This window comes from Momordica charantia (genome assembly GCF_013281855.1).
Source record: "Momordica charantia cultivar OHB3-1 chromosome 6 unlocalized genomic scaffold, Mcharantia_2.0 BLBB01000006.1, whole genome shotgun sequence".
NCBI lineage: Eukaryota > Viridiplantae > Streptophyta > Magnoliopsida > Cucurbitales > Cucurbitaceae > Momordica > Momordica charantia.
The window spans coordinates 1,612,297-1,636,230 of NW_028275164.1; the positions used below are offsets into that span (position 1 = coordinate 1,612,297).

Genomic DNA, 23,934 nt, shown 5'->3' on the forward strand with positions numbered 1-23,934 from the left:
TAAAAGTTAAAAGTAGTGGTAATTTGACTAAGAATTCAAACGAGATTTTAAAGAATCTTTAAAAGTATACCAATAAAATCGTATAAATCAAGCACAATGTAAAATTAAAAAGTTATCACACGGCAAATTAGTAATTGAAGTTAAACTTCGAAAAGGAAAACTAATGAAATTACTGACACGTCCTTTGGGATGAGCTGTCTTTAGGAAGGCAAAAGAAAATTCCAATTAGGACAAAAAAAAAAATGAATCAAAATTATTAATAATGAGTGAGTTGTCGTTTTTTTTTTTTTTTTTAGTCAAATAGATGAATGATGAGATTAATAGAGAATTAAAAAGGAAAAAAAAGTTAGAGAAAATGGCTTAAAACTAACCTGGCGAAGAGTTGCCTTAGAAACCACGTTTCTGTTGCTCTTAAAAACCCACTATTTAGGGCCCTTCTGTTTCACATTCTGCCTTTTTCTTCCCCCTCTCCTCTCCTCCTTCCCATAACACAATATCCATCTTTCAGTTCAGTTTCTTTTTCTTTTCAACTTTTTTTAAGTTCCATTCCATGGCTTCTCTCCTCTCCCTACTTTTTTCCACACCTTTTTCTTAACCGTTTTCTTTCTCCTCCTTTTCCTTCCTTCTTTCTTTCTTTCTTTCTTTCTTCCCCCCCACCCTTTTTCTTTCTTAACTCGTTTTAAAGCTGTGGAGTTGGTGAGAAATTTGCAGAAACAGAACAGAGTCGAAAATGGCTGGAATTACTCTTAACGAACAAGATCAATTGGACTTGCCTCCTGGGTTTCGATTCCATCCCACTGATGAAGAGCTTATTTCTCATTACCTCTTCGAGAAGGTTATGGACAGTTCCTTCTCTTGCCGGGCCATCGGAGACGTTGATCTCAACAAATCAGAGCCCTGGGATTTGCCATGTAACCTCTGCTCTGTTCTTCTTTCTCTGCTTTTTTTTTTTTTTTTGATCTACTAATTTTGAGTTTTTTTGGTGATTTGGGTTTTCAGGGAAGGCGAAAATGGGAGAGAAGGAGTGGTATTTTTTCTGTGTGAGAGATAGAAAATACCCAACTGGGCTGAGGACGAACAGGGCCACTGAAGCTGGGTACTGGAAAGCTACGGGAAAAGATAAAGACATTTACAGAGGAAAATCACTGGTGGGGATGAAGAAAACTCTGGTTTTCTACGGAGGCAGAGCTCCAAAAGGTGAAAAATCCGACTGGGTTATGCACGAATATCGATTAGAGGGTAAACTCTCTGCCTTGAACCTCCCCAAAACTGCCAAGGTATGAATTGATTTATCATTACGAAAAAATTTGTTTATCTGTTTTTTTTTTCTTTTTTCCACTATCTGAGAATTTTGTCCCTCTGTTTTGCAGAACGAGTGGGTGATTTGCAGGGTGTTTCAGAAGAATTCGAGTGGGAAAAAAATCGACATCTCTGGGATATCGAAATTGGGTTCTTTTGGGAACGAATTTGGCCATTCGATCCTTCCTCCATTAACAGATTCTCCACCTTTTAATGGAGAAACCAAACGCCCCATTCAATCGTCCAATAACGTGCCCTGCTTCTCCATCGCCATGGATTCTCAACGAAAGCTAGAACCCATGGCTTCTTCGTTCAACAACAACCCTCTGTTCTCTGCAATTCCCAATCCGATCGACTCATTTCCGAGAAACCCACATTCGAATTCAGTCTATTCAGTACCCAATCAGGGGTTCCCTGTGCCGCCAAATCTGCAATTCCCCGGCTCGGTTCTGTTGCAAGAGCAGCAGTCTCTTCTGAGAGCTCTGCTTCAGAACGTCAATGGCGGAAACACGAGAGAATCATTCAAACCAGAGAGGGAGAAGAAGAAGATCAGCGTCTCGCAGGAAACGTGCCTGACGAACGACGTGAACAACGAAATCTCATCGGTTTTCTCGAATCTCGAAATGGGTCGAAGGCCGTTTGAGAATCCCCAAGAAGCTGCTCCGGCGGCTCCTATGGCGCCGCCGCCGATCGACCTGGACAGCTTCTGGAACTACTGAAATTTGATGAGGGGTGGAAGATGAAGTTAAAAAAATAAATGGGAATTTAGAGATTTGGATTAGTTTGCAAAATGGGGATGTTTGTGATCTAGATTATCAAAAACTAGAAAGTGAGTGAAAATTAAGCATAGTAATTAATGTTATACTGTAATGTGAAATGTGAAGGAAGAGATTGGAAATTGAGTGGTGGAAAATTGGATGTGGGTGGGTAAGGATTTAGGGTTGAAAATTGAAATTGAAATTGAAATTAAAATTTGAGGAATTGGGAATTGGGAGAGTTTCGAAAGTGAAGAGAAGAATTCAGTCGGTGGATAACTAATCTCTCTTTGTTTAATAATCTAATATTTTTCTGTCCTATGGGATTTGCCGCTTACATCACACGCCCCACCACTTATTTTTTCTCTCCTTCTAATTATTATAATGTTTAGAAAACAATTATTTTCAAGAAAAAACCTGAGATGTGACCAGTTTTTTTTTTCGTTTTAAATATATAAATATAATCAAATCTCATTCTTGGTTTTCTCCGTTATGGATTATGGTCTAGTGTTTTCCTCTTCGATATTATTACGTATAATAAAGAGTTGTAGATTACTCCAATCTATTATCCGGAAGATGAATAAATTTAAGAACGGTAATGGATAGGGCTGAGCATGGATCGATTATTACCCCGACGTTAAAAATTGATACAGTCAATTTTCAAATATGGAAATCAACAGTTTAATTGTAGGAATTAACGCCGGTCGATGTCGGTGGGATTGTCGAGAAATCGGCAATGCTATTTTTTTTTCAATTTCGTTTTTTAATTTATTCCCATCATTTTCCTTTCCTTATTTCTATTGTATATGCTGTTTTCAATTGTTGTTTACATTCACGTTCAAATTCTCTTCCATATTAAGGAGAGTTTCAAATCTAATGTCAAAAAGATAAAAATAAAACTAATAAATAATAAATTTAATATGTATATTATTATTGGTCGGTCATTCGAAATTTAGAGTGTATGACCAAGACCGATGTCGATTTGGCCGATAAATTTTTTGGATCTCTTTGTTCACCCCCAATAATGAGGTTGGAAAAATTAGGGTTGTGGTGGTCGGAGAAATCCTCGACCAGACTTCCTGCAGAAAAATTAAAAATAAACAAAAATCTCAATTATGTAATTATCTTTAATTTAAAAAAATAAACATAGGCACGTATATTAAAATTTTAGTAACATATAGAAAGTTATTATTAAAAAAAATCTGGGTTGGGCAAGAAATTTGATATATGTCCCATTCCTCGATGAATAATTAGGTTAATTTTTTTTCTCCGACGTGTACGGGGAAAGTTCCATGAAAATTTTTATACTGTATTTGCTTTTTTATTTTTTAGTTCAACTTTCGACCCTCTAATTTTTTTATTAATAATATACGTTCTTAATCAATTAAATTATATTTAATTTTCCAACTAATTAAACTATGATTAGATAAATTAAAATGTTAAATTTCGATAGACAATTAATGATATATATGTTTTTATTATCATTATTATTATATATATTTATATGTGTAACTGAAGGAAAAAAAAAGTGAAAATTGGGAGATGATCTTATGCCACTCCAACAAAACACGTGATTAACTTTAATTAATGGTAAGAGTATATTATTCAAATAAATTTCAAAGTTTTAAATTCTTCGTTTATACAAAACGAATTTTTGAGAAATTATGGCATTAGAAAATGTACTAATTGGTTACAGTGGTACTTTATTGAGACGGTGTCTCGTCAACTTAAGTTCAAACTCTATTAATTAAACCTTACATCCATTGAACAGCAAAAGAACACGTTTGTTAAGGAATCATTTATTGTCCTTTAACATAATAATACCTATTTATCTTCGTAATTGTTTATTTAATATTTTTCTCAAAGAATGACAATTAAATAATAAAAGAAAAAAGTTAATTACCACAGGCATACGTTTTTAATAAACTTAAAATAAAAAACCAGAAAAATAAATATCTGAATTTTAACTTTACCTCCCTCTACCCATATAAATCTCTTTATAATTTCTATAATTTCATCAAGAAACAAAAAACAGATTTTTTTATTTTTTATTTTTTGAAAACATGATGTTATTTTTCTTAAAATAAACAAAAACAAAAGATTCATCAAACAAACTATAAATAGTTAGAAGTGATTAGAAGCAACCTTATAAAAGTTTTTCCAGTGTTTCTACAATTCGTCTTTCCATATTTTGTTTTGTTCAATGTTTGGCAATATGCATGTTGCATGTGGAAATACCTTTTACTAAATAAAGGAGTCTACACAATCTCTCTCACCCCCCATTTACTCTTTTTCTTGACAAATCATGAAATTTTAAATATCTTTTTTAATTTTTGAGGTTTTTTCCTTTTAATTTCATCCCACACGTACGTACACATTCATTCAAATCTTTTTATGTGTGATATCAAGTTTTAGTTTATACGTTGCTTCCAAGAATTTTATACCATTTTCCTTTTCAGACATGTGTATTAAATTTGCTCATGATCACGTGTCTTGTAAATGTTGAATAGAGAATAATATGTCTCTTAATTTATGATAAAGATAAATTGAAGTAAATACACAGCCTACCATAACATGACTCAATAGTTAAGATATGTACTTATTTATTTGAGATTAGAGGTTGACTAAAAAAACATCACATAAAATATCACCAATAAACTTAAAAGAGCTCAGGATGACTTGTTCTTTAAAATTTAATTATATTTTTCTCTGTAGCATTTCTAAATTATGTTCACGTGCATATCAAACACATTTTGTTAGTATGTATATGAAATTAATAAAAAAAAACGAATATAAAGATAATTGCATTGTCTCATTTAAAAAAAACTAAAATATATATATATTTAAGTTGTTTTATTTTCTCAACAAGGGAAGAACATGTACCATACATCTCACTTTTAGCAATATTTATTACGTAGCATTTTGGTTTCTAGGAAATCATGATTAGAGAATTGATTAAATAAAAATAAATAATTGTCTAGAAAAGATACATATATGATACATGGACAAAAAAAAGGTTATAGAAATAGCCACTTGATGAAAAAATATTTTCTTTTATATCTTTTATTGAAAATTCTGTGTATCAATTAATTCATTTTTCTTTTATGTATCAATTAACTCATTTTCAAAGAAAAATAATAGACGCTGAAGCAAACACATATGAGAAATCTGGTTATATACTACATTTAAGGTTGTATTTATAAATGTTAGCTACAAATAAGTTTTAATTCATAACCTAATATATAATAATAATAATAATTTTTTTTCTTATCTTTAATTGTTATTGTTTATTGTTTCAATAACATTAATTCAAAGTTTAAAACTCCAATATCTAACAACCTATAATACACCTAGCTTCTTCCGTTTGTGCAAGTGGAGACATCCACTAGCTATTGGAATAAATGAAAGAAATATACTGATGCAAAATATTTGTTACAAAATACATATTATTTTATGAAATAAAACAAAATATTTGACATAATCAAGTACAGATTTGAATCCTTATCTTTTAACAAACAAGTTTAAAATTTAAGAACAAATTTGATTTGAGGAAAAGAAAAAGATTGGAACCTATAATTGAAAGCCTTACCATTTTTAGAAAGTATATCGCTATTTTGACTATTTATAAAGCCGCAGCCCTATATTAATTTGAAACCTATCAAATTCATTCGTGGAATTCATCCGACTCGGCCAATAACAAAAAGTAACCGCGAACGGCGGAGCGTCATTCCGGGGATGGCGGTGGGGCCCACCACTACCTGACCTGACCGAGTTTGGCCGATTTACGCTCCTTCCTAACGGTCGACACGTAATCGGCGGGGCCCACTTCTCTTACACGTCGTTGCTGCCGTCACCGCCAGCCAGTCGATACACGTCCTTTTTTTCTCTTCTTTTTTTTTTTTTTTTGACGTCGGCTGTAACCAGCCACGTCACCGCGTTCAAGTGGGTCCCACATTCCAGGTGTCATTTTAGAAAAAAAGTCGCCCCTCTTTTTCCGCTCCACACTCGGATTATTTAGATCTTTATATTTCTCCATTACGTGGTGCGTTTTCTCCAATCATTGCCCTTCATGAATAATGTTCTTACTTTCATTTGAAACCATGCTTTCTGTTAGGAATAAAACCAAGGTACACATGGTGCCCTCTTGCTCTCAGACATGCGTATTCAAGATCACAGCTCAAAAATATCGATCACCACCAAGATAAGTTGACCAAACATGTACTGTTTACATAGCACTATTTTTCAATATTATCTTTATAAAACTAGGAAATCTTTATGCACATTTTAGTAAGCTCTCATCGAACTAAATGCTAACTTAAATTTTGCAGTGCACTTGATTGAATACCAAATTTGGTGTAATGTGGTATTATAGGTTTTGGAGTGTTCAAACTCTCATTTGTTAATATGTCACATCTTGACTCGAAGCTTACATCAAAACAAATTTTTTACTTTACAATTTTTAAGTAATAAATAAATAACAAATATGTACTTTAAAAAAACTAACCACTAATGTTAAAAGGCTTTAAGATGTTTTAGCTTTATATAGAATTAAAATAAAATAATTTACACGATTTGAGACCTAAAAAATTTTTAGTTGATGGCAATGTATCAAAAGGCAAGATATCTTTTGAAGTCTCACAAACATATCAATCGGAGTACCAACACAACTCTCTCCAATAATGAGAATTGTGAACGCTATTTTTATTTCTTCAACTTTATAGATGTCCATTTGTATTATCATGATTACTTTACAAAACTTATTTTCCTTTTTCATTGCACATAGACTTCATGCAAACAATTACCAATTAATTTTATTACGATACAAAATCTCCCTGTTTATTTATTTATTCTTGAGAATATGTGGTTAAAGAAAGAAAACGATTTGATTCTTTTAATTCAACACAGTGAGAATAAAAATTTCAAAATGACAACGATGAACGATGTAAGTAGATAGAATGAATATAACAAACAATTACATAATACATATATTTTATAAACCTTATCGTGATTTACTCTCCAAGATCTTGCTTTTTCCCCACCCAAAATATATTATAATGTGAAGTAGGACCAAGAGGATAAAAAGTAATTATTTTGATTCTCGCATCCCCCTCCCATTAAAAGGAAGTTATATGAAGTATGGTTAATTACCATGTTTCTAATTTTAATTCAATTTTAACTTTTTAAATTCCACCTGATTTCTACCTTATATTTATTTTCAACTTGTTTGCATATGCTTCCGTATATCATTGTCGGTCAAATGTGTTCGATCACTTCGATTTCAAATTGGAATGTTATTTACGATTCTCTCCTTGATAATTATATCGGTACATTTTTTAAGTATGAGAAGATCGAACTTACAACTTTTTTGTTGGAGATATATGTCAATTACTACTTACTTATATTCACTTTGACATGTCTATATAACTTTTATTCTAAAAAAAAAAGTTATATTTCTCTCTATAGTTAACTTTTGTAAAATTAATTTAACAATTAAATAAATATATTTAAATGCTTACCGATCAACGTCATATTATCGAACATTTGATAAGTAAGAAAGGTAGAAAAAAATATTTTTTCAATTTTAAAAATAAAAAAACTATTAAATTTTTATAGTGGTCAGCCGATAAATCAACGTCCAATAGTAACATATAGACAATTTTCTTTTTAATATAGTCTTATTTAATCTCAATGGCATATGTCTTATAGAAATATATTATGTACCCACGAAGACAAATAACTAATTTAAATTTGAAACATTTGTAAATAAATTTTATACCTCGATTAAATCAGAAAATTAGTGTACGAACTACTTTTTAATGTTGTATCTATTTAATTTTGTAGAGTTTCTAACACTACTCTTATATTTTGATACAAGATACAGAAACTAGTCCATCTTAAAATCAAGTTCTTTTAGCCTACAAATCTTAAGGATTAATAAAGCGCCACTCAATCCATTAGCTCAACAAGTGGAAATCAATATAAAATAGGGAATGAGTTCGAACATAGGACCTCTAGTTCTGATACCATCTTAAGGATGAATAAACCACCACTCAACTCAAAAACTTAAGCTAATGAGTTGGGTAAATTTAATTCATTTACATGGATTCTAACAAATTGAAATTCAGTGAGTAAATGCATTAGTTTCACTGTCAGATTTTAAACTCAATTATATTAAGCCCTAAAATAATCTCATTAGTACAGAACATCCCAAAACTAGTCTTACATATATAAAATATGCTTTAATTGTCATGTTATGCTATATGATTATAATGAAACAAAATTAACACAGTGGAAAAATACCTAATTAAAAGTTTAGGAACTAGTAATTAATTAATTTTTGTAAGCTAAAAAAAGAACACTCTCAAAAGTTAAGAATTTATAAAGATTAGGGGCGGATCCACAATCCACAGGCATATCGATAAGTGGAGATCGAAATTTGAAACCACAATTCGAACAAATTTTATGACAAAATGACTGTCTCAGGAATGAAAAGATAACCAGTAAAGAGATTTTTTTTTTTTTTTTTTGTTCTATTCGAAATTATTTATTTTTTAATAACCCGGGGTTGAACTAATATTTACGCAAAACAACAGATGGAGGCAACTGATTGGTCTGTGAAAAAATGGATATATATATATGAAATTGGTATTTGTTTCTGAATCTCACTCTCATACCAAATCTTTCGAAACTTGACTAATATCCCAATATTATATTTATACTCCACCGTATTTTTAATTTTTTTGTCCGTCGTTTAGAAAACCCCGCCGAATTTTCAATATTTCATAGTATAGTTTTGAATAATCCCTTTCCTTATTGGACACGTGACATTAATTTTAATTTTATTAATTTTATTTTTTTTTGGCATTGCTCGTGGATTATCTCCATCCTCAACAAAGTTTTGTCTCTTATTTTTTGATTTATAGATATCCTTGTCACTCACGAATTATTTTACCAAAATCAAATCACAAAAACAGTATTAATCGAATAAAGTGTGTAGTTTATTGCATTTGCAATTATTGTGTATAAAATATTGCTCTTCGTTGCTTCAGTGACAACGATCATATTTTTGAGTGACAAAATAGTCAATCTATATAGCAGATTTATACCGATGCTAAATAAAATTATTAGAAATCTAATTTTTATTAACCGCGTTCGTCATTATTAAATTAAAATAATCAAATTCAACCCATTGAGATATATATTCTCAGAAGCTTTAAGATTCAAATTTCCAACCCTACATATTATTAAACTAAAAAAACCTCATTTTAATTTATAAATTTTCACGATCTCATTTTGGTTATTAAAAATTTTAAAATGTGTATTTTAGTTATTTTTAAATTTAATATGTAGGACTGACAATTCAAACATTCAACTTTTTCGATGAAGGATATATGTCCTAATATACTTATTAAGGTTCTAAATATATATATATTTTTCGGTACGACATGTGGATGTGGAGAATCGAATTCACAATCTCTTAGCTGGAAATATATGTCAATTACCGTTGAGCGATAATCGCTTTCACTTTAACGTTTCAAATTGATATGAGCTAAATTTAAATTTACGGGTGATTCTATGGAAATAATAAGCGTGATTAATTTATGTATGGTGGTTAGCATCCAAAGAAGGCGCTATTTTAATCTTGCCCACTGTCAACCACTACGGCCAAAGCCAATAATAGGAAGATCATTCCATTTTAGTCAAGTAAGTTATCGTATTTGGTAATACATGAATTAGATTCTAAATCTGGTAATCAATTAGGGTGTTAATCGTGATTGAGATTTTTAAATCTAATCACTTACTTTCCTGGTAATCTTATTGAAAATTTAAATATCATAAACTATATAAGAGAGTCAATGACTTTTTAGATACTCTTATAATAACTTATTAAATAATAACCTTTTAAATAACCATATATCAAAGTGCTTCTTCAAAAAATTAATTTTAAAGAAATTTAATTTTATTTAAATATTTTTGTATTTATCATTAAACGTCGTAAATTGAGGAAAACGTTTAAATCACTTACTAAAAAAATAATGGAGGAATACTTCTCCCAATTTTTTAAAATGAGAAACACAATATAAATTTGAAAATATTTTCAAAAGTAGGAAAGCAAAATCGTAGTTATTGACTGCAATTTCATATAAATCGCATACAACGACTACGACTTAAGTTGAAATCATAGTCGCTAGATGCGATTTAAGGCGAAATCGTGTGGCTACAACTTCTTTGTGACATAGCCCCAACTACATTTTTGCTGATGGAAATCCCAGTCACCATCCGAGTTGTCAAATCAACCCTTCTTACATAAGGTTTTGGGTGGGTTTTCTCTTTTGAAATTGTTCCCACTCGTGGTCTTCTCCCCATGCCGCCGACGAGTCCCCGCCACGCCATCTTTTTCGCCATCCCGCTTTTAGCTCGCCGTCGCTTGCCTCCGTCGCCTGCCGACTAAAAATATCGAAATCGTATACATTATACGTGACTTCAGAATCGTACACCGATTTTCTTTGAACTCATGTTTAAGTACACAAATTCCCTTCTAAATCACCACCGACCTTCCACGTCATATATGTCATGTCAGTACTAAAATCACATTTATTGTATGTGATTTTTTACTTTAACAAACGTTTAACCTATTTTTATCAATAGTTTTGATATCTAGTTTAGTTTTTAAATTTTTTAAATATAGAGAAGTAATCTATATTTATTATAAACCTTTAAATATAGTTATTTAAAAAGTTAATTTCTAGGGATGTTTGCCTACCTTGATATTTGATATCAAGAAGGGATGTCAGAGATCCAACATCAAACCATACCTCGTTTTTAATGGATCTCGTGTACTTGGTGCAAAACATTACTTTATCGTCCATCCTCAATTAAAAAGACATAATTTAAATGCCAGGGAAATTTTGATAAGATAATGTGAAGGAAAAAAAAAAAGAATTCCTAAATTTTAGTTTTCGTTGGGGGGTTCAGTTGGGCCGGCTGAGCCCAGTCCAGTATCGGGATTGCCGCATTGGCATCTCATTTACAGTAACGCCCAAGCATACGCATAGATCATCGAATTTTGCTGCTCCCGCGTTGTACTCATAAAAGCGCGCCTCCGATCGCCGCCGTGACTGCTCCAGTAGAACGTTTTCTCCGCCGCGCCGGCCGGGGCTCTGCAGGTCAGGTATCTTAGATGAATAAGACGCCGTCGAAACCGGCGGTGTCGACGTCCTCAGTGGCGTCGACGATCAAAGCCTACGTGGTGCCTCTGATTCTTTTTTCCGTAGCTGTCTTTTACCAGCTCATTGTTATTCCCATCTCCTTCCCTACATCTCACTACGACGGTAAGGAATCAGAAAAACTTCATTATAAAGTTATATATTACGATGAATACACTGTCAATTTCGTTTGCTTTCTTTTTTTCTCTGGAATTATTCGGTGATTAATTTATGGCCTGTATGCTGTAGTTTTGGGAATCAAGAGGTATAGCTCCGTTGATGAAGTGAAAGAAGCGTACGAAAAGCTCTCAGTGAAGTGGTAATTTGTGTCTTCAGGTTTCTTTATTGGTGTTCTTCGTGGCACTATACATTGCGCTTGATTTTGAAATTAAAATGCTGAATTGTCCATTCACTAATTGTTGTGAATTTCAAAACCCGATGGAAGATTATTTAGTAAGAAATTATAAGAATGATACAGTAATATCTCTGGATTTTTTACTATTTCAGGGAATCAGGAATTGAAGTTCCGGAGACTGTCGACTTTGTAAAGGTCAGTCTTTCGTAACTTGTTCTCCAGAGGTCGCATCCCTCTCGTTGAATCACCCAGATCTTAACTGAGGGAAATTTTGTCAGTTATCATGTTACAGCTATCTGTTTGTTGTACATGTAGCAGTAGTTATTGAATAGGAATACTGGAGTTGGATCTTCTGCCATTACCTTTCTCCTTACTGTTTGGTTGTTTACTTTCAACGTTTTCTCTATTTAGTGCCTGTGTCAGCTAGAACTTTGTTAACATTGATTGACGTGACATTCTATTAGATAAAATATGATGAGGTGACATAATATGGCATTAAGCTGGACAAATTACAAATGAATGATTGAATAAACGTACAACTAAATTAGATTTGCGATAGGTAGTCGGTGTTGGCAGTTGCATACAACGGGTTAAAACTAGGAGTAAAGTGTTTTGTTTGTGTTCATTTATCAAAATCATTCAATTAGCTCTTATATCACGTCACCTCATTCAACTATTATCTAATGGTGTGTCTTGTCAGCATTCCATCGAAATTGCAGTTACTAAAAATTAGTATAATTTGAAGTCTAGGGACATTATTGAAATTTTTAAAGTTTAGAGACTAAATAGACATAATTATAAAAAATAAATAGATAAAGTTTATAATTAATAATATTATCCAACTTAGTCGATGTGCGCGAAAGCTAGTCTGGACACTCACAAATATAAAAAAAAGAAAAAAAATAATATTGTCCAACTTTTCTTTGTAGCATACTAGCTTGATATGAATAGATGGATTACTTGTTTAAGTGGAGCATTTCCGCCAGCTTTAAATGTAAATGACACAATTTAACTTCTGAAATATTCTAATTGGAAAGTTTGCCATTTGTCTACAATTACATTTGATTTTTGCTGTAAATGTTGCGCTGTTCTTTCTGCCCCCTGCTTTCTATATTATATGATATAGATTCCCAGCCTATTGTTGGGGAAATGATACATGAAATGCATCAAATTATTTATGCTAAACTGTATAGGATCTTCATTAGGCAATGGGTCTTGATCTGTTTAAACTTCTATATATTATGTTTTTTAGTATTGACTTTTATCTCTCTCTTAACCCCAATACTGTTTTTTTTTTTGGCATAAACTATGTCTATTAACAAATTTTTGTTGTTGAAACTTTTATAAGTATCATTTATCATCATATAGGGTACCCCTTTTTCTTGCATGTATTGATTTGTTGGAGCACGGTCTGTAATCACCGAAGCTTCCTTAGATGGGTGTCTTATCTTTCCCTTCCCTTTTGTTTCTTTGTTTCTTTCTTGTTGAATGGAAGTTGCTTCCTATTAAAAAAATGTTTAGAGAAAATGAGTTAGTCAACTCCTGCTAATAATTCTAACCTTTAAGAATAAAATTGTATCTTAGATTAAAATTTGTATGTTATGTTAAACACTATACTTTTCCAAGAACATTTAGCTAATGTATGTAGTAGGTAGGTGGAAACTGACTCCAAAACTAAATAATTTGGTTGCATCATTCAAATGATATAATATATATATATTTGTCTTCTTCCTGAGTTTTATGGCAAGGAAAACTCACTATTTTAGCCATCCATATCATTGGTTGTCCTACAGAAAGTTTTTAACCAAATATGGTTTGCAGATTCGATATGCTTATGAGTTGCTAAAAAATAATTTTTGGAAACGCAACTATGATCTTTTTGGCATCGACGAACAACAGGTGAGTAGTTGATTTAGTGTTTCATGTTATATTTGTATCATTCTCCTTGTACCATTTATCCTCTTGTTTGTGTTAAATTGTTAATATTTGGTATACTTCACATTATGGATGCAGGGTGTTCTTGAAAAGGTCAAAGTGCAATATTCAGGAGAAAAGTTTTCTAAAATAAGTCTCCCATTGTTGGATGAAGTTGCTTTAAGTGAGTTACTGAGTTACATTTACAATCATAACAACCTCTATTAGAATTTCTTTTCTGAAACGCTGATGCATTTATGCCATCTCTGGTGCAGATACCGAAGATCACAACCTTAATTTCATTACCTCCAACGATATTCAATCTGTATTTAATGATGATAAGCCATCACTACTTATGGTAAATTCCTAATTAAGAAATTTTCAGTGCGTGTGTTTGTACCTTGTGAGAGGAGGTCTTCGTTTTACCCTTCTTTTTTCAAGGAAAGCCTCATAGTTTGAGATTAGTAGATTGATGCACTGTATAACAGTTCACTAAGGGTCAAGTAATACCATCTGTGTGCTTTTCATTTTGTTATTTAAGCATGTAGACTCCACTATCTATTATACTTTCTTTCAAATATTGAATGTTGTACATTATTATCGAAATAAAGTTATGTGGAATTTATAAATGCATAAACAAATGAGAATAGATAACCAAGACAGACCAGAAGTATATCAAAGACAGAAAAAATGAGTTGTGCGGCTCAAGACTTAACTTGGTAGACTTCGGATTATAGAGGACTCTATTGGGATCTTCCCTTGAAAATACAAATAATCCTTAATTAGGGTCTATTGGTCTGGAAGAGGTGATCGGTTGATTCTTCCTGGTCCATACACATCATCAATTAGCTCGGGGAAAGAGAATTTAGGGTGCTCAATTTTGAAAACAGTTCCCAATTATAATCCCTGCGTTTTAAATCGGGAATAAACTATGTGCAGATGAAGGTTTCAAGAGTTTGATTTCTTATCTTATGTTGGACATTTTCTTTTCTTTCCATAGGACTTATCTATAGTTTCTTTTAGCCAGGCTTATGTATTTGAACTGTGAAGCAAGATATTTAAATATATTGATTTCTCAATTGTACGTTACTCAATAATAATTTTACAGTTATCTTTATTCATTATTCATCTATAACTGGCATGATTATTATTTAGAAGCAAGCACTTCAGTTAGTTTGCTTGCATTATTTCCTGTCTCCTGAATTTTTTGCATTCTCTAGTGCTGTTCTCTCTGATTCCTCTGCCTCATCCTGTCTAACATGGCGTACCTGGCCATGTATTGCAACATTAGTTTCTTAAATCAGGAGCTTTTAAAATCTTGGAGAACTCTTTTAATTATTTTCTTTTTAATAAGCACATATTATAGTGATGGCTGCACACTAGTTCGGGTTCTAAATATTTTTCTTGAAATTTGTTTCAGTTGTATTCACTTGGAAGCAAACTATGTGATCAATTTTCTGATGTCTGGAAACGAATTGGTATGTACTTCATCTGAATTCCAATTTTATTTTTTTTATAAGAAATGAAAACTTGATATTCCTCAAAAAAAAAAAAAAAAAATTAATAAAGGGAAGATGTACAAAAAAACAAGGAGATGAGATATCTCCAAATCAGCCCAGGGAATTATAAAAGGAACTCCCAATTGAAAATGTTTGCATCAAACTATAATTATAAAAGTCTTTATTAAGAGAGCACCAAGTTGAAGAGTGCAGCCCAACCAAATCCCAAAAAACCTCAGGAGAGGTATCTTCCCCTTGAGAAATTCTCTTGTTCCTTTCAAACAGAAGTCTTCAAAGGAGAGCCACCACAGCATTATACCAAAGGATCCAAGAATTGCTGCAGAAGTAAGTCCCGGAGATGCAGTGAACTGCTTTCTGGAAAGGCCTGGCTTAAGTTTTGAATTCCAAGTTTAATAAATGAGAAATGGTTTTGTAAGGTATCACCTTACAATTCTTGGTATTAGAAGAAGAACAAGCCCTTAGGCGTACAAAGCAAAAAAGCAGCCTGTTTGAGAGGGTTGGGAAACATTCCAAAATGCCTATCCAAACACTATTCCAAAACAAACTTGCCCTAATCCCAAGGACACCCGAGCAATATATTCCCCCCTACTACAACTTGGGTGGGAAGTTCCCTCTTTACCCGTTACAGAAATTAGCAATTGGTGGCCTCATAGGTTTCTCTGTAGGATGTGGGCCAGAAAAAGTTTCTAATTTCAATGTACACTATCGAATAAATTTCATTGAAAGGATGAACTTACAATGCAAAAACCAACATAAGCCGAAGAAGTTATGAATCTCCAAGTGACTCTAATCATAAGATAACAAGATTATAATTTAAATCTCTTCATGAAGAGAACTCCAGAAGAAACAAAAACGCTATTTTTGTTGATTTGTGACCCTTGAATGTTCTCCTATTTTTTGTATCTAACAACACCTACCAAAAAATAGCTCCAATCACATGAAGCCACAGAAATTTAGGGTTTTTAAATTTTTTTTTATAAATAATATAATTTTAAATTTATAAAAATTAATTATTCCTTCTTTATCTCTGTGAGAGACCACAATATTCATTTAACTTCCTTTTTTGTCTTAATTTGTCTAGGTTATTCTTAATTCTCAAGTAAAATTATATTTCTTCTCAATGTTGGTTCTCATTCTTAGTTCTTTGAAGTATGTGAATTCAAATACTAATGAGAAATACTGAAATACATAATCAAGGTTACTTGTCCTTTTCCATTAATTCCTCCCTCCCCCTCCTTTCTGTTCACTTCTCACCTCAGACCCTGTCCTTGCCCATTACAATCATTTATTAATTAATAGCACACACGATATGCTCATAAGCTCTTATGTGTTTAAGATTTTCTTTTACCTTTAGCTCCCCATGTTGTACCCAAGTAGCCGTTGCCTTGGTAGTTTAGCACCCTAACGGAGAATGTGCAACTAATCTATTAGTGAGCTCAGATATTTAAATGATATCTGCAAATAGGCTGTTTACTATTTATAATTTGATTTGGTTTCAGTTATAGCTGTTTTAAACTAAATTCATAATAACAAAAATCCCTTCTCTGCCTACCTAACAACATCCCAGATTGGCTTGAAACAATCCTTTTATCACATCCTTTTAAGAAGGAAAAAGCTATCCTCTGGATGAACATCAACAGAGCTTTCATTTGGATCATATGGAAAGAAAGGAACTCCAGAATTTTCAAGGACACCTACACCAACCACTTGCTCCTGTATTTGATAGACTATTATTTTTTTGGCTTTATCTTGGTGCAAATGTGTAAATCCTTTTAATAGTTACAGTTTGAATTCTCTAATATCCAACTGGAGGAGTTTTTTGTAACCTCTATGGATAGGTTTTTTTTTTGTATATTTCGTGCTATCAATGAAATTTGTTTCCTATCCAAAAAAAAAAAAGATAAGCCTGAATTTGCTCCACTATATGGGAAATACCAAACAATCTATGGAGCAATTCTGATGGTTCATGTTCTATGTTTGTACAGCAGCAAAATGACTTTTGAACACTGAATCTTAAAATTACCTATTATTTGTGAAAATTTTTAGGTATTATTTATTTTAAATGTTAAATAAGCAGAAGACACAATGATGAAATCTGATGAAATTTCTCTTCCTCTATCTTCACCCCTACTTCCTTGGGAGAATGAATGCACTAACATTATGCTTCACTATTTTGAGTGTATATGAAGTGCATTTTGCTGTAACAATTTGTTATTTTTCCTTTTATGTTCATTCCCAGTTAGTTTGCTGGATGGAGTTGCTAATACTGCAGTAGTGGAGCTTGGTCAAGCTCAACTTGCTGCTTACCTTGCAGAGAAAAAGACTACTGGACAACCATTCTTTAGGAACGGTAAGTTTTAAATTCAGTCTCCTAAAACTTTAGAAAAAAATGGAACAGAAATAAGTACACTTGATTAGACTCCTTTTCATCCTCTGCTCTCCTCTCTCTCTGTTTCAACCTAATGTTTTCTTCTGTAGACCTACTGTTATGTGTGGCTGTTTTCTTAGTGAGCTTATAAAGATACAAATATTAAAATTTTGCTCGAGAACACCTGTGCTATAGAGATATATAACTAGAATTGTGTAGTCCTTTGAGTTTTCCATGTTACAGTTCTTATTTGGCGCTTATTTCGTAATGACCACATCAGTTCAGTGCACAAGATTTTATAAGCAACAAATAATTCAATTCAAAAGATTTAGATGCATTTTGTGATATTAAATTACTATAGAACTTTAATTATATATGTATTCTAAGTTCATGGTAGCTACCAACATAGGATGTAATATGCTGTGGGTTACTTTGGAAACCAAATGTAGTAGGGTTAGACGGTTATTCGAGGTGCGCACAAGTTGGCCTAGACACTCGCGAATATAAGAAAATTTACATATGTATCCTACCTTGCAATACTTATGGCATGCCCATCTGTATGTTACTCTAACTCATTGGTTAACTGCGTTACTTTTTTTGGCACTCTACTGATAAATTGGTTAGGAGGAATAAGACAAATGGGCATATTGTTATTATATAAAAGAAAATAGATCTAAGAAATACTCCTCTATGTACATCTTTCTCTAAATCTAAATAACTTTTTGCTATTGTTTTTAATGCTTCCTATAACTGAAAACTGTACAATATTTCTTGGTTTCGACTCATCTGGGAGTATCACTCAGATTCATTTGTTCTTTGTTTAATAATTATGCAGGACTACCGTCACTTGTTGCTTTTCCTTCTGGTTGTAAATCAGCTGATTGCATTATTAGGTGAGTCAGTTTTCACTGGGGATAGATCTTAAACTGAACGAACTTAGAGTGCAAGTTAATTTCAGAACTCTTCCTTCTTGGATCACAAACAAGTATAATAAAGAATAGATGAGGGTTTCTTTGATCTGCCTAAAGAACTAGGCTAGGTGAGAGAGCTTCCAGCTGGCCAAATCAAAGAGGGATGTAATTATGTTTAGTGTTGAAAGTCCAATTGTAAACATTTAGCTTAATTATATCATAGATCAGTAGTCCCCTAACATCAAATAAGAATCGGAGTATATTTTTCCTTTTCCAAAAGGGTAATTTCAATTTTATTCCTATTACTTGATGCACATACAAATCCTTGTTTCTTGATTACAAACTCTTTCTAAGTGAACATATTTACTCTTCCTAGGTTTGTGGGAAAGCTTTCCGCTGATGATATTACAGATTGGTTTGCAACAACTGTACTGCATCTACCTCGAATCCTTTACTACGCAAAGGACTCATTGGTAATATTGAGGGTTTCAAAGTGTTCTATTTTGTGTGCAGTTTCTATTTTTCTTTTTCGTTTTTCCATGGTTTGATGTATTGGCTGGGGATGGTGTTCTATGTGACAATTCTTGTACTTATGCTACAATATGTCCAGAGTATTTTACACAGTGCTTTTTGGCTCTGGTCATATAATTTTTGAATTTTGTATATTATTCCAACTTCTGTGTATTATGTGTGCTTGAGTACTGTATGTTGTTTGTGTTTTAAAGGTATACACCTCTATTTGATATTTGCATTGTAGTATTATATTTATATCTATTTGTCTTATAGATATTTTTTCACCGTGACTACCATAATGAGAACTTCCAATTTGCAACAGACGAAGTAATCTGTAATTGTAGTGCTGTAGCCCTTTGATTTTTCGTGCAAAAGAGGTATAGCAGGATTTATTTTAATATCTTTGCGGCACGCCTTTTCCCCTCGCCCATCCAACATCTGGCACTTGAGTGCCCATAATGATGTTATCATATTTACACTTATATTTGGAAGATTATTATCTATGAGTTTGTAATTCGTGTTTTTCTTTCTCAGGGACAAAAATTTTTGGCGAAGACTAGTCCCCATAAGGTACTATTCATCTCAATTCTGAATTCTCTACCTTCCCCCATTTTCATTTTTCTTATTACAATATAGGTACTATTACACGTGATTGTTGCTATGATAATGTATTGAGACATACTTCCTCAAGTTGTAGTGATTCCAAATTAGCTGACACAAATATACCATCTTTCTACTGGCAAATAGGTCAAAGTTATTATTTTCTCAGAAACTGGAGAACGTGCTGCACCATTCATACGCCAAACTGCAAAGAACTACTGGGATCACATTTCATTTGCCTTTGTGCTATGGCGACAAGAAGATTCAGCTGTCTGGTTGTATGCGTGAGTGCATGGTCCTCTCTTATCCTTTGATGCATAGTACACTGATGCGTATAACTTGTCTCTATTTAGTATTGATGTTCCACATGAGCTTGTTTGCTAGTATTTGTCATAAAGTCTTTAGTTAATTTAATTTTGCAACTATAATGTTCTTCTTTTTCTGCTTCACTTAGATGGGCTCACAACCATTGGTTCTTTCTAATTGTGTTTTGTTTTCATCAGAATTTGATGGAGTTTTTGTGATTGGACTTAGGTTTGGGGTGGAATTTGCGCCTGCTATTGTTTTCTTGAAAGATCCAGGAATGAAACCTATTGTGTACCATGGCATGTCACTTCTTTTTCTATGCCTTACTCCATTTGTGTGCATTTTTTACGTTATACTCTGCTCTCTATGGTGTTTGAATAATAAAAATATGCACTACTTGCATCAGGCTCTGTCAACAGTTCCTCGTTTGTACAGCTCGTTGAACAGAATAAGCAACAAGGTATTGTAGTTTCTTCTGATTCTCCTTCTAAGTCAATTCGTTTGTTTTTTTAACCAATACTAAATTCATTTCTATGTGCTTTTCGTGCATAATAATTAGATTACTCATAGAGTTGAATTCTTAAATTGTTTTATACTTACTTTCCCTTGATACCATACCATTTTTTAAAATGCAATGTTTTTGTTCGACTTTTCTTCCATCTCTCCCATGGGGTTTGGGTTCCTCACGTTTTCTCTTTTTTAGAGCTTCCTCAATTAAGAAGCCGGACATCAATGGAGCTGGGATGTGATGCTCGTGGTTACTCTCGTGCTGGATCTGACACATTAACGTGGTACTGTGCTGTTGTAGCTGGAAGGCTGGGTGAAGAACTCAACAAAATGCGTGAAGTAAGCCTTTTTCCTATGGTTGGCTTTCATGTAGTAGTGTTCTAGTCTTTTTTTTTTTTTAATTTTTAATTTGTCTAATTATTGCCTGTTTAGTTGCTTGTAGATCTGTTGACAGATACTGAATTATACATCATTTAGTCATAATAGTTTCCATGCAGGTAGTGCAGGGTAATTGTATTTCTGGGTTATTTGATGTAATAGTATTCAAATAAGTGAAGTATATAAATTAATTCACGGACTTGTATTTAAAACTTAATTAGATCTGGTTGTTAACGGTAGGATGTGTTCTAGTTACTTCCTTTTAAAAAAGTTGGGGGATAACTTTCCTTACTAAAAGACAATATTACCCTAATTTTTGGAAATATACTAGTTGCTAAATATATTCTATGTAATTTGAGATAACTTTTGAGTAATGTTATCAATATGACCAATTTGAAGATTTCTGAAGTTGCACAACGTTATTTATCATTTAATAGTCTTCTCTCGAAAGTTAGGGTATTGGTTATTCTTGATGGATATGTTGTCAAAATTTTCTGTGAAAACTTCATAATAATAGGCCTTCTAATCCTAGTTGAGAACATTTTCTGATATCATTAATGTACACTAGATGATTCCATGTGCATTATATGGTCTTATTGTACTGGCCAAGCCAAGTATGTTTCACACCTCTACATAAATTGTACATATAACGATGTTACACTATAAAACACACTTAAATGAAGTTGTGTAAGCCATTTTAACTTTTATATCTATGCAAACTATCTGTTTTACAACTTAGGAATGGTGTAATTATGTAAAAGTTAGACAATGCGCAGGGTTAAAGATACTTTAACGAGTGACAGTGGAATTTATGGAGCTGATGAAGGCCCAAGCATAAGTCCAGCTGTATTTGCCCTGAAAAGCAAACGTTTGTCCTTCACTTGGCTTGACGGTGAAGCCCAGAAGGTGACTCACATTCCTTAGCATATTCATTAAATTATATACTGCAATGGCAACAAGATTTAATGAAATTAGAACTTTTTCGCAATGGCAACAACATATTAACGAAGTGTATCCTATTTGCATTTCTCTGGGAATGCATCCATGCTTCTTCTTCTTCTCTCTCACTGACAAATTTTTTCATTCTTCTCTAGAAATATTGTTTCTTTTACATCAGTTCTGAATCTAGCTATGAAACTTGTGGACCAATGAGAGATCTCAGTGATGTGCCTCGATTATTTATTGTGCGGTACAAAAGAGATGCTACTAAAGACAAGGAGATAAAGCCAAGAAGTATGTTCGACACATCATCCGATGATCTTGATCATGCCTCACAACTTGTGGCTCTTTACAATGGTTCGTCCGAAATTTCAGAGGTTAGGCTTTTTTGTCTGATACTTCATTGACCTCATTAACTACTGCCCATCGATCAATATATGTTCACATGCTTGTGATGATGCTTTTTTCAATTCTTTTAAGGATGTTTAATGTGATAATTTATGTCAAATTATTGTAGAGTCAAAAGCTTAAGTTGTCAGGTCTAAGATAAATTTAATTGTTTCCATTCCATAGTGGGCTTGGAAATTAATTTAATTTACGATATGGACTATTCATAAAAAATGTAGGAAATAACATCCTAGGATTTGGACAAGGGATTACATTCTCTAATAGTATCGTTTAGTGCCTTAGGATTTATTGAACTTTGCAAATGATTCAGCATACTTCTCTTATTTGCGTTGTTTTATCTTCTTTTGTAGATTGTTCAATGGATCTCAAAAATAATCGAGGATGGTGATTCGAGGGATCTTCCATATTATGTAAGCCACTTTAAAAAATTTTATTAATTTTATTTTGCTGAACTATCCTTTTTTTATTTTATTTCTTTCTTTCCACTTATGTCGCTCGTATGATAAATCTCAAGTCCACTAATGTTTTCATTTATTTGATGGGAATTTTTTAAATGATTATTGAGCCACTTATATTCGCATGTATGACTTTGCTTCGAGTCTTCAAGAGGAATAATGGAAAATGGCTTAGAGCATCTGTAGATGTTCTTGCAACTGACAGGAAAGCGTCTATTCCAATAGTCCACCTCTGTTTGACCAGTGGAAATTCAGATTCTATGGTTGAAGAATGAGGCATGGGGACTAGTTGACGACTATTTAGCTGATGTTTATCTTTGTCTTTCTAAATGCCAGAGGGTGAAGGCTCCTGAACTTGTTCATGAAGATTCAGAACCTATGCGGTTTGGAAGTGCCGGGAACAGTCTTATAACAAATGCGATGAAGTGGTTTGGGCAGATTAAAATTAGAATCTATGACCGTCTAGAGGATCCAAGGATTGGTCCAGTCTTGTTTCTTGCTTCTTTATTGTCTTTTGGCACAATTTGGCTACGCAGGTCTCAACCCACTCCCCCATCTCGACCACCTACGCAACCAAGCCCCTCAAATCAACCAACTCAACCATCCACTAAGGTAAATGTTTCTTTTGGTTTTTTCAATATAATCTCAACTCATAAAATGGTCAAATGGTTTGTGTTTTATAACTTAAATGACGGTTGTTTCGACTGCGCCTTTATATGGATCTTTAATATGACAATGTTTTTGCGATATGCATCTTTTCAGGAAGCAAGCAAACCTAGAAAAAGAAACCGAAACCGTGCGAGAACTGCATCAAATGCTGACATACCTCCTTCCATCACTGATTTTGAACCTCCAAATGCTTATCAGATGCAACTTCCGGATTCTGATTCTGAGTAGGAAAGTCCTGTCAGCCCATCTGCATTTTTGACAACCATCAACCAGTTTAGCCTTCATCATATATTTGACTTAATTTTATACTGCCGGATTTGTCATTTATATCTCTGTAGCATTTTATTTATCTTCTGTAACTTTCCCGGCTCATTTAACTTGAGATATTGGGTGTTGATTAGAGCCTGCGAAATGGTGGATTCCAGATCCTTCTGCTGAATACCCATCATGTATTTGATTCAAGTAGAACTGGAAAATGAGCCACCTGTAAGGTTCTGAATCTTGATGATATGATTCAAGTGTTGCTTAGTACATAGTCATAAAGGAAAATCAGCATAAATTTCAAACTGAAGTTGCTGGTTTTGAAGCTCAATACTGATCGATATGAACTGAAATTTGCACAGGATTTGTGTTCTCAAGTCTGTTTAAGAAGACTTGAGGTGAATTATTTGGGTCGAGAAATTTGGGATGTTTGGCAAACTAATTTTTAAATTTGATCAGTTAACTAATACAGCTCAATTAATTAAGGTGTATATTCTATTAGAAGTGTTAAAAGATTAGTGCAAACGGCAACCATGTGTTAGATTCTTTGTTAGTATTTTCACATTTTAG

At 32.9% G+C, this 23,934-nt stretch overlaps 2 protein-coding genes across 2 annotated transcripts; both read left to right on the top strand.

Annotated features, from left to right (window-relative positions):
- Positions 1–379: 379 nt before the first annotated feature.
- On the top strand, positions 380–2,396 carry LOC111006952 (NAC domain-containing protein 100). The gene is made up of 3 exons (XM_088125770.1): positions 380–911; positions 1,000–1,277; positions 1,371–2,396. Exons 1-3 carry the CDS (start codon positions 731–733, stop codon positions 2,016–2,018), a joined length of 1,107 nt encoding a protein of 368 aa, XP_087981896.1. The 5' UTR covers positions 380–730; the 3' UTR covers positions 2,019–2,396.
- An 8,688-nt stretch (positions 2,397–11,084) lies between these two features.
- On the top strand, positions 11,085–23,695 carry LOC111007081 (DNAJ heat shock N-terminal domain-containing protein). Its single transcript, XM_022279267.2, has 20 exons — positions 11,085–11,386; positions 11,510–11,579; positions 11,768–11,810; positions 13,437–13,514; positions 13,629–13,713; positions 13,805–13,887; positions 14,950–15,007; positions 17,289–17,399; positions 18,253–18,310; positions 18,705–18,801; positions 19,376–19,411; positions 19,589–19,725; positions 19,976–20,046; positions 20,154–20,207; positions 20,451–20,593; positions 21,398–21,538; positions 21,727–21,948; positions 22,330–22,389; positions 22,771–23,046; positions 23,197–23,695. The coding sequence occupies exons 1-20, from the start codon at positions 11,236–11,238 to the stop codon at positions 23,329–23,331; spliced, it is 2,109 nt and encodes a 702-aa protein (XP_022134959.1). The 5' UTR covers positions 11,085–11,235; the 3' UTR covers positions 23,332–23,695.
- Positions 23,696–23,934: the final 239 nt, after the last annotated feature.

Bases quoted from the DNA above. Each gene is read 5' to 3' on its own strand.
- LOC111006952 (XM_088125770.1), top strand. From the start codon at position 731: ATGGCTGGAATTACTCTTAACGAACAAGATCAATTGGACTTGCCTCCT. The intron at 912-999 runs GTAACCTCTGCT...TTGGGTTTTCAG, and splicing joins AGAGCCCTGGGATTTGCCAT to GGAAGGCGAAAATGGGAGAG. The intron at 1,278-1,370 runs GTATGAATTGAT...TCTGTTTTGCAG, and splicing joins ACCTCCCCAAAACTGCCAAG to AACGAGTGGGTGATTTGCAG.
- LOC111007081 (XM_022279267.2), top strand. From the start codon at position 11,236: ATGAATAAGACGCCGTCGAAACCGGCGGTGTCGACGTCCTCAGTGGCG. The intron at 20,594-21,397 runs GTAAGCCTTTTT...TGTAAAAGTTAG, and splicing joins AACTCAACAAAATGCGTGAA to ACAATGCGCAGGGTTAAAGA. The intron at 21,949-22,329 runs GTTAGGCTTTTT...CTTCTTTTGTAG, and splicing joins GTTCGTCCGAAATTTCAGAG to ATTGTTCAATGGATCTCAAA.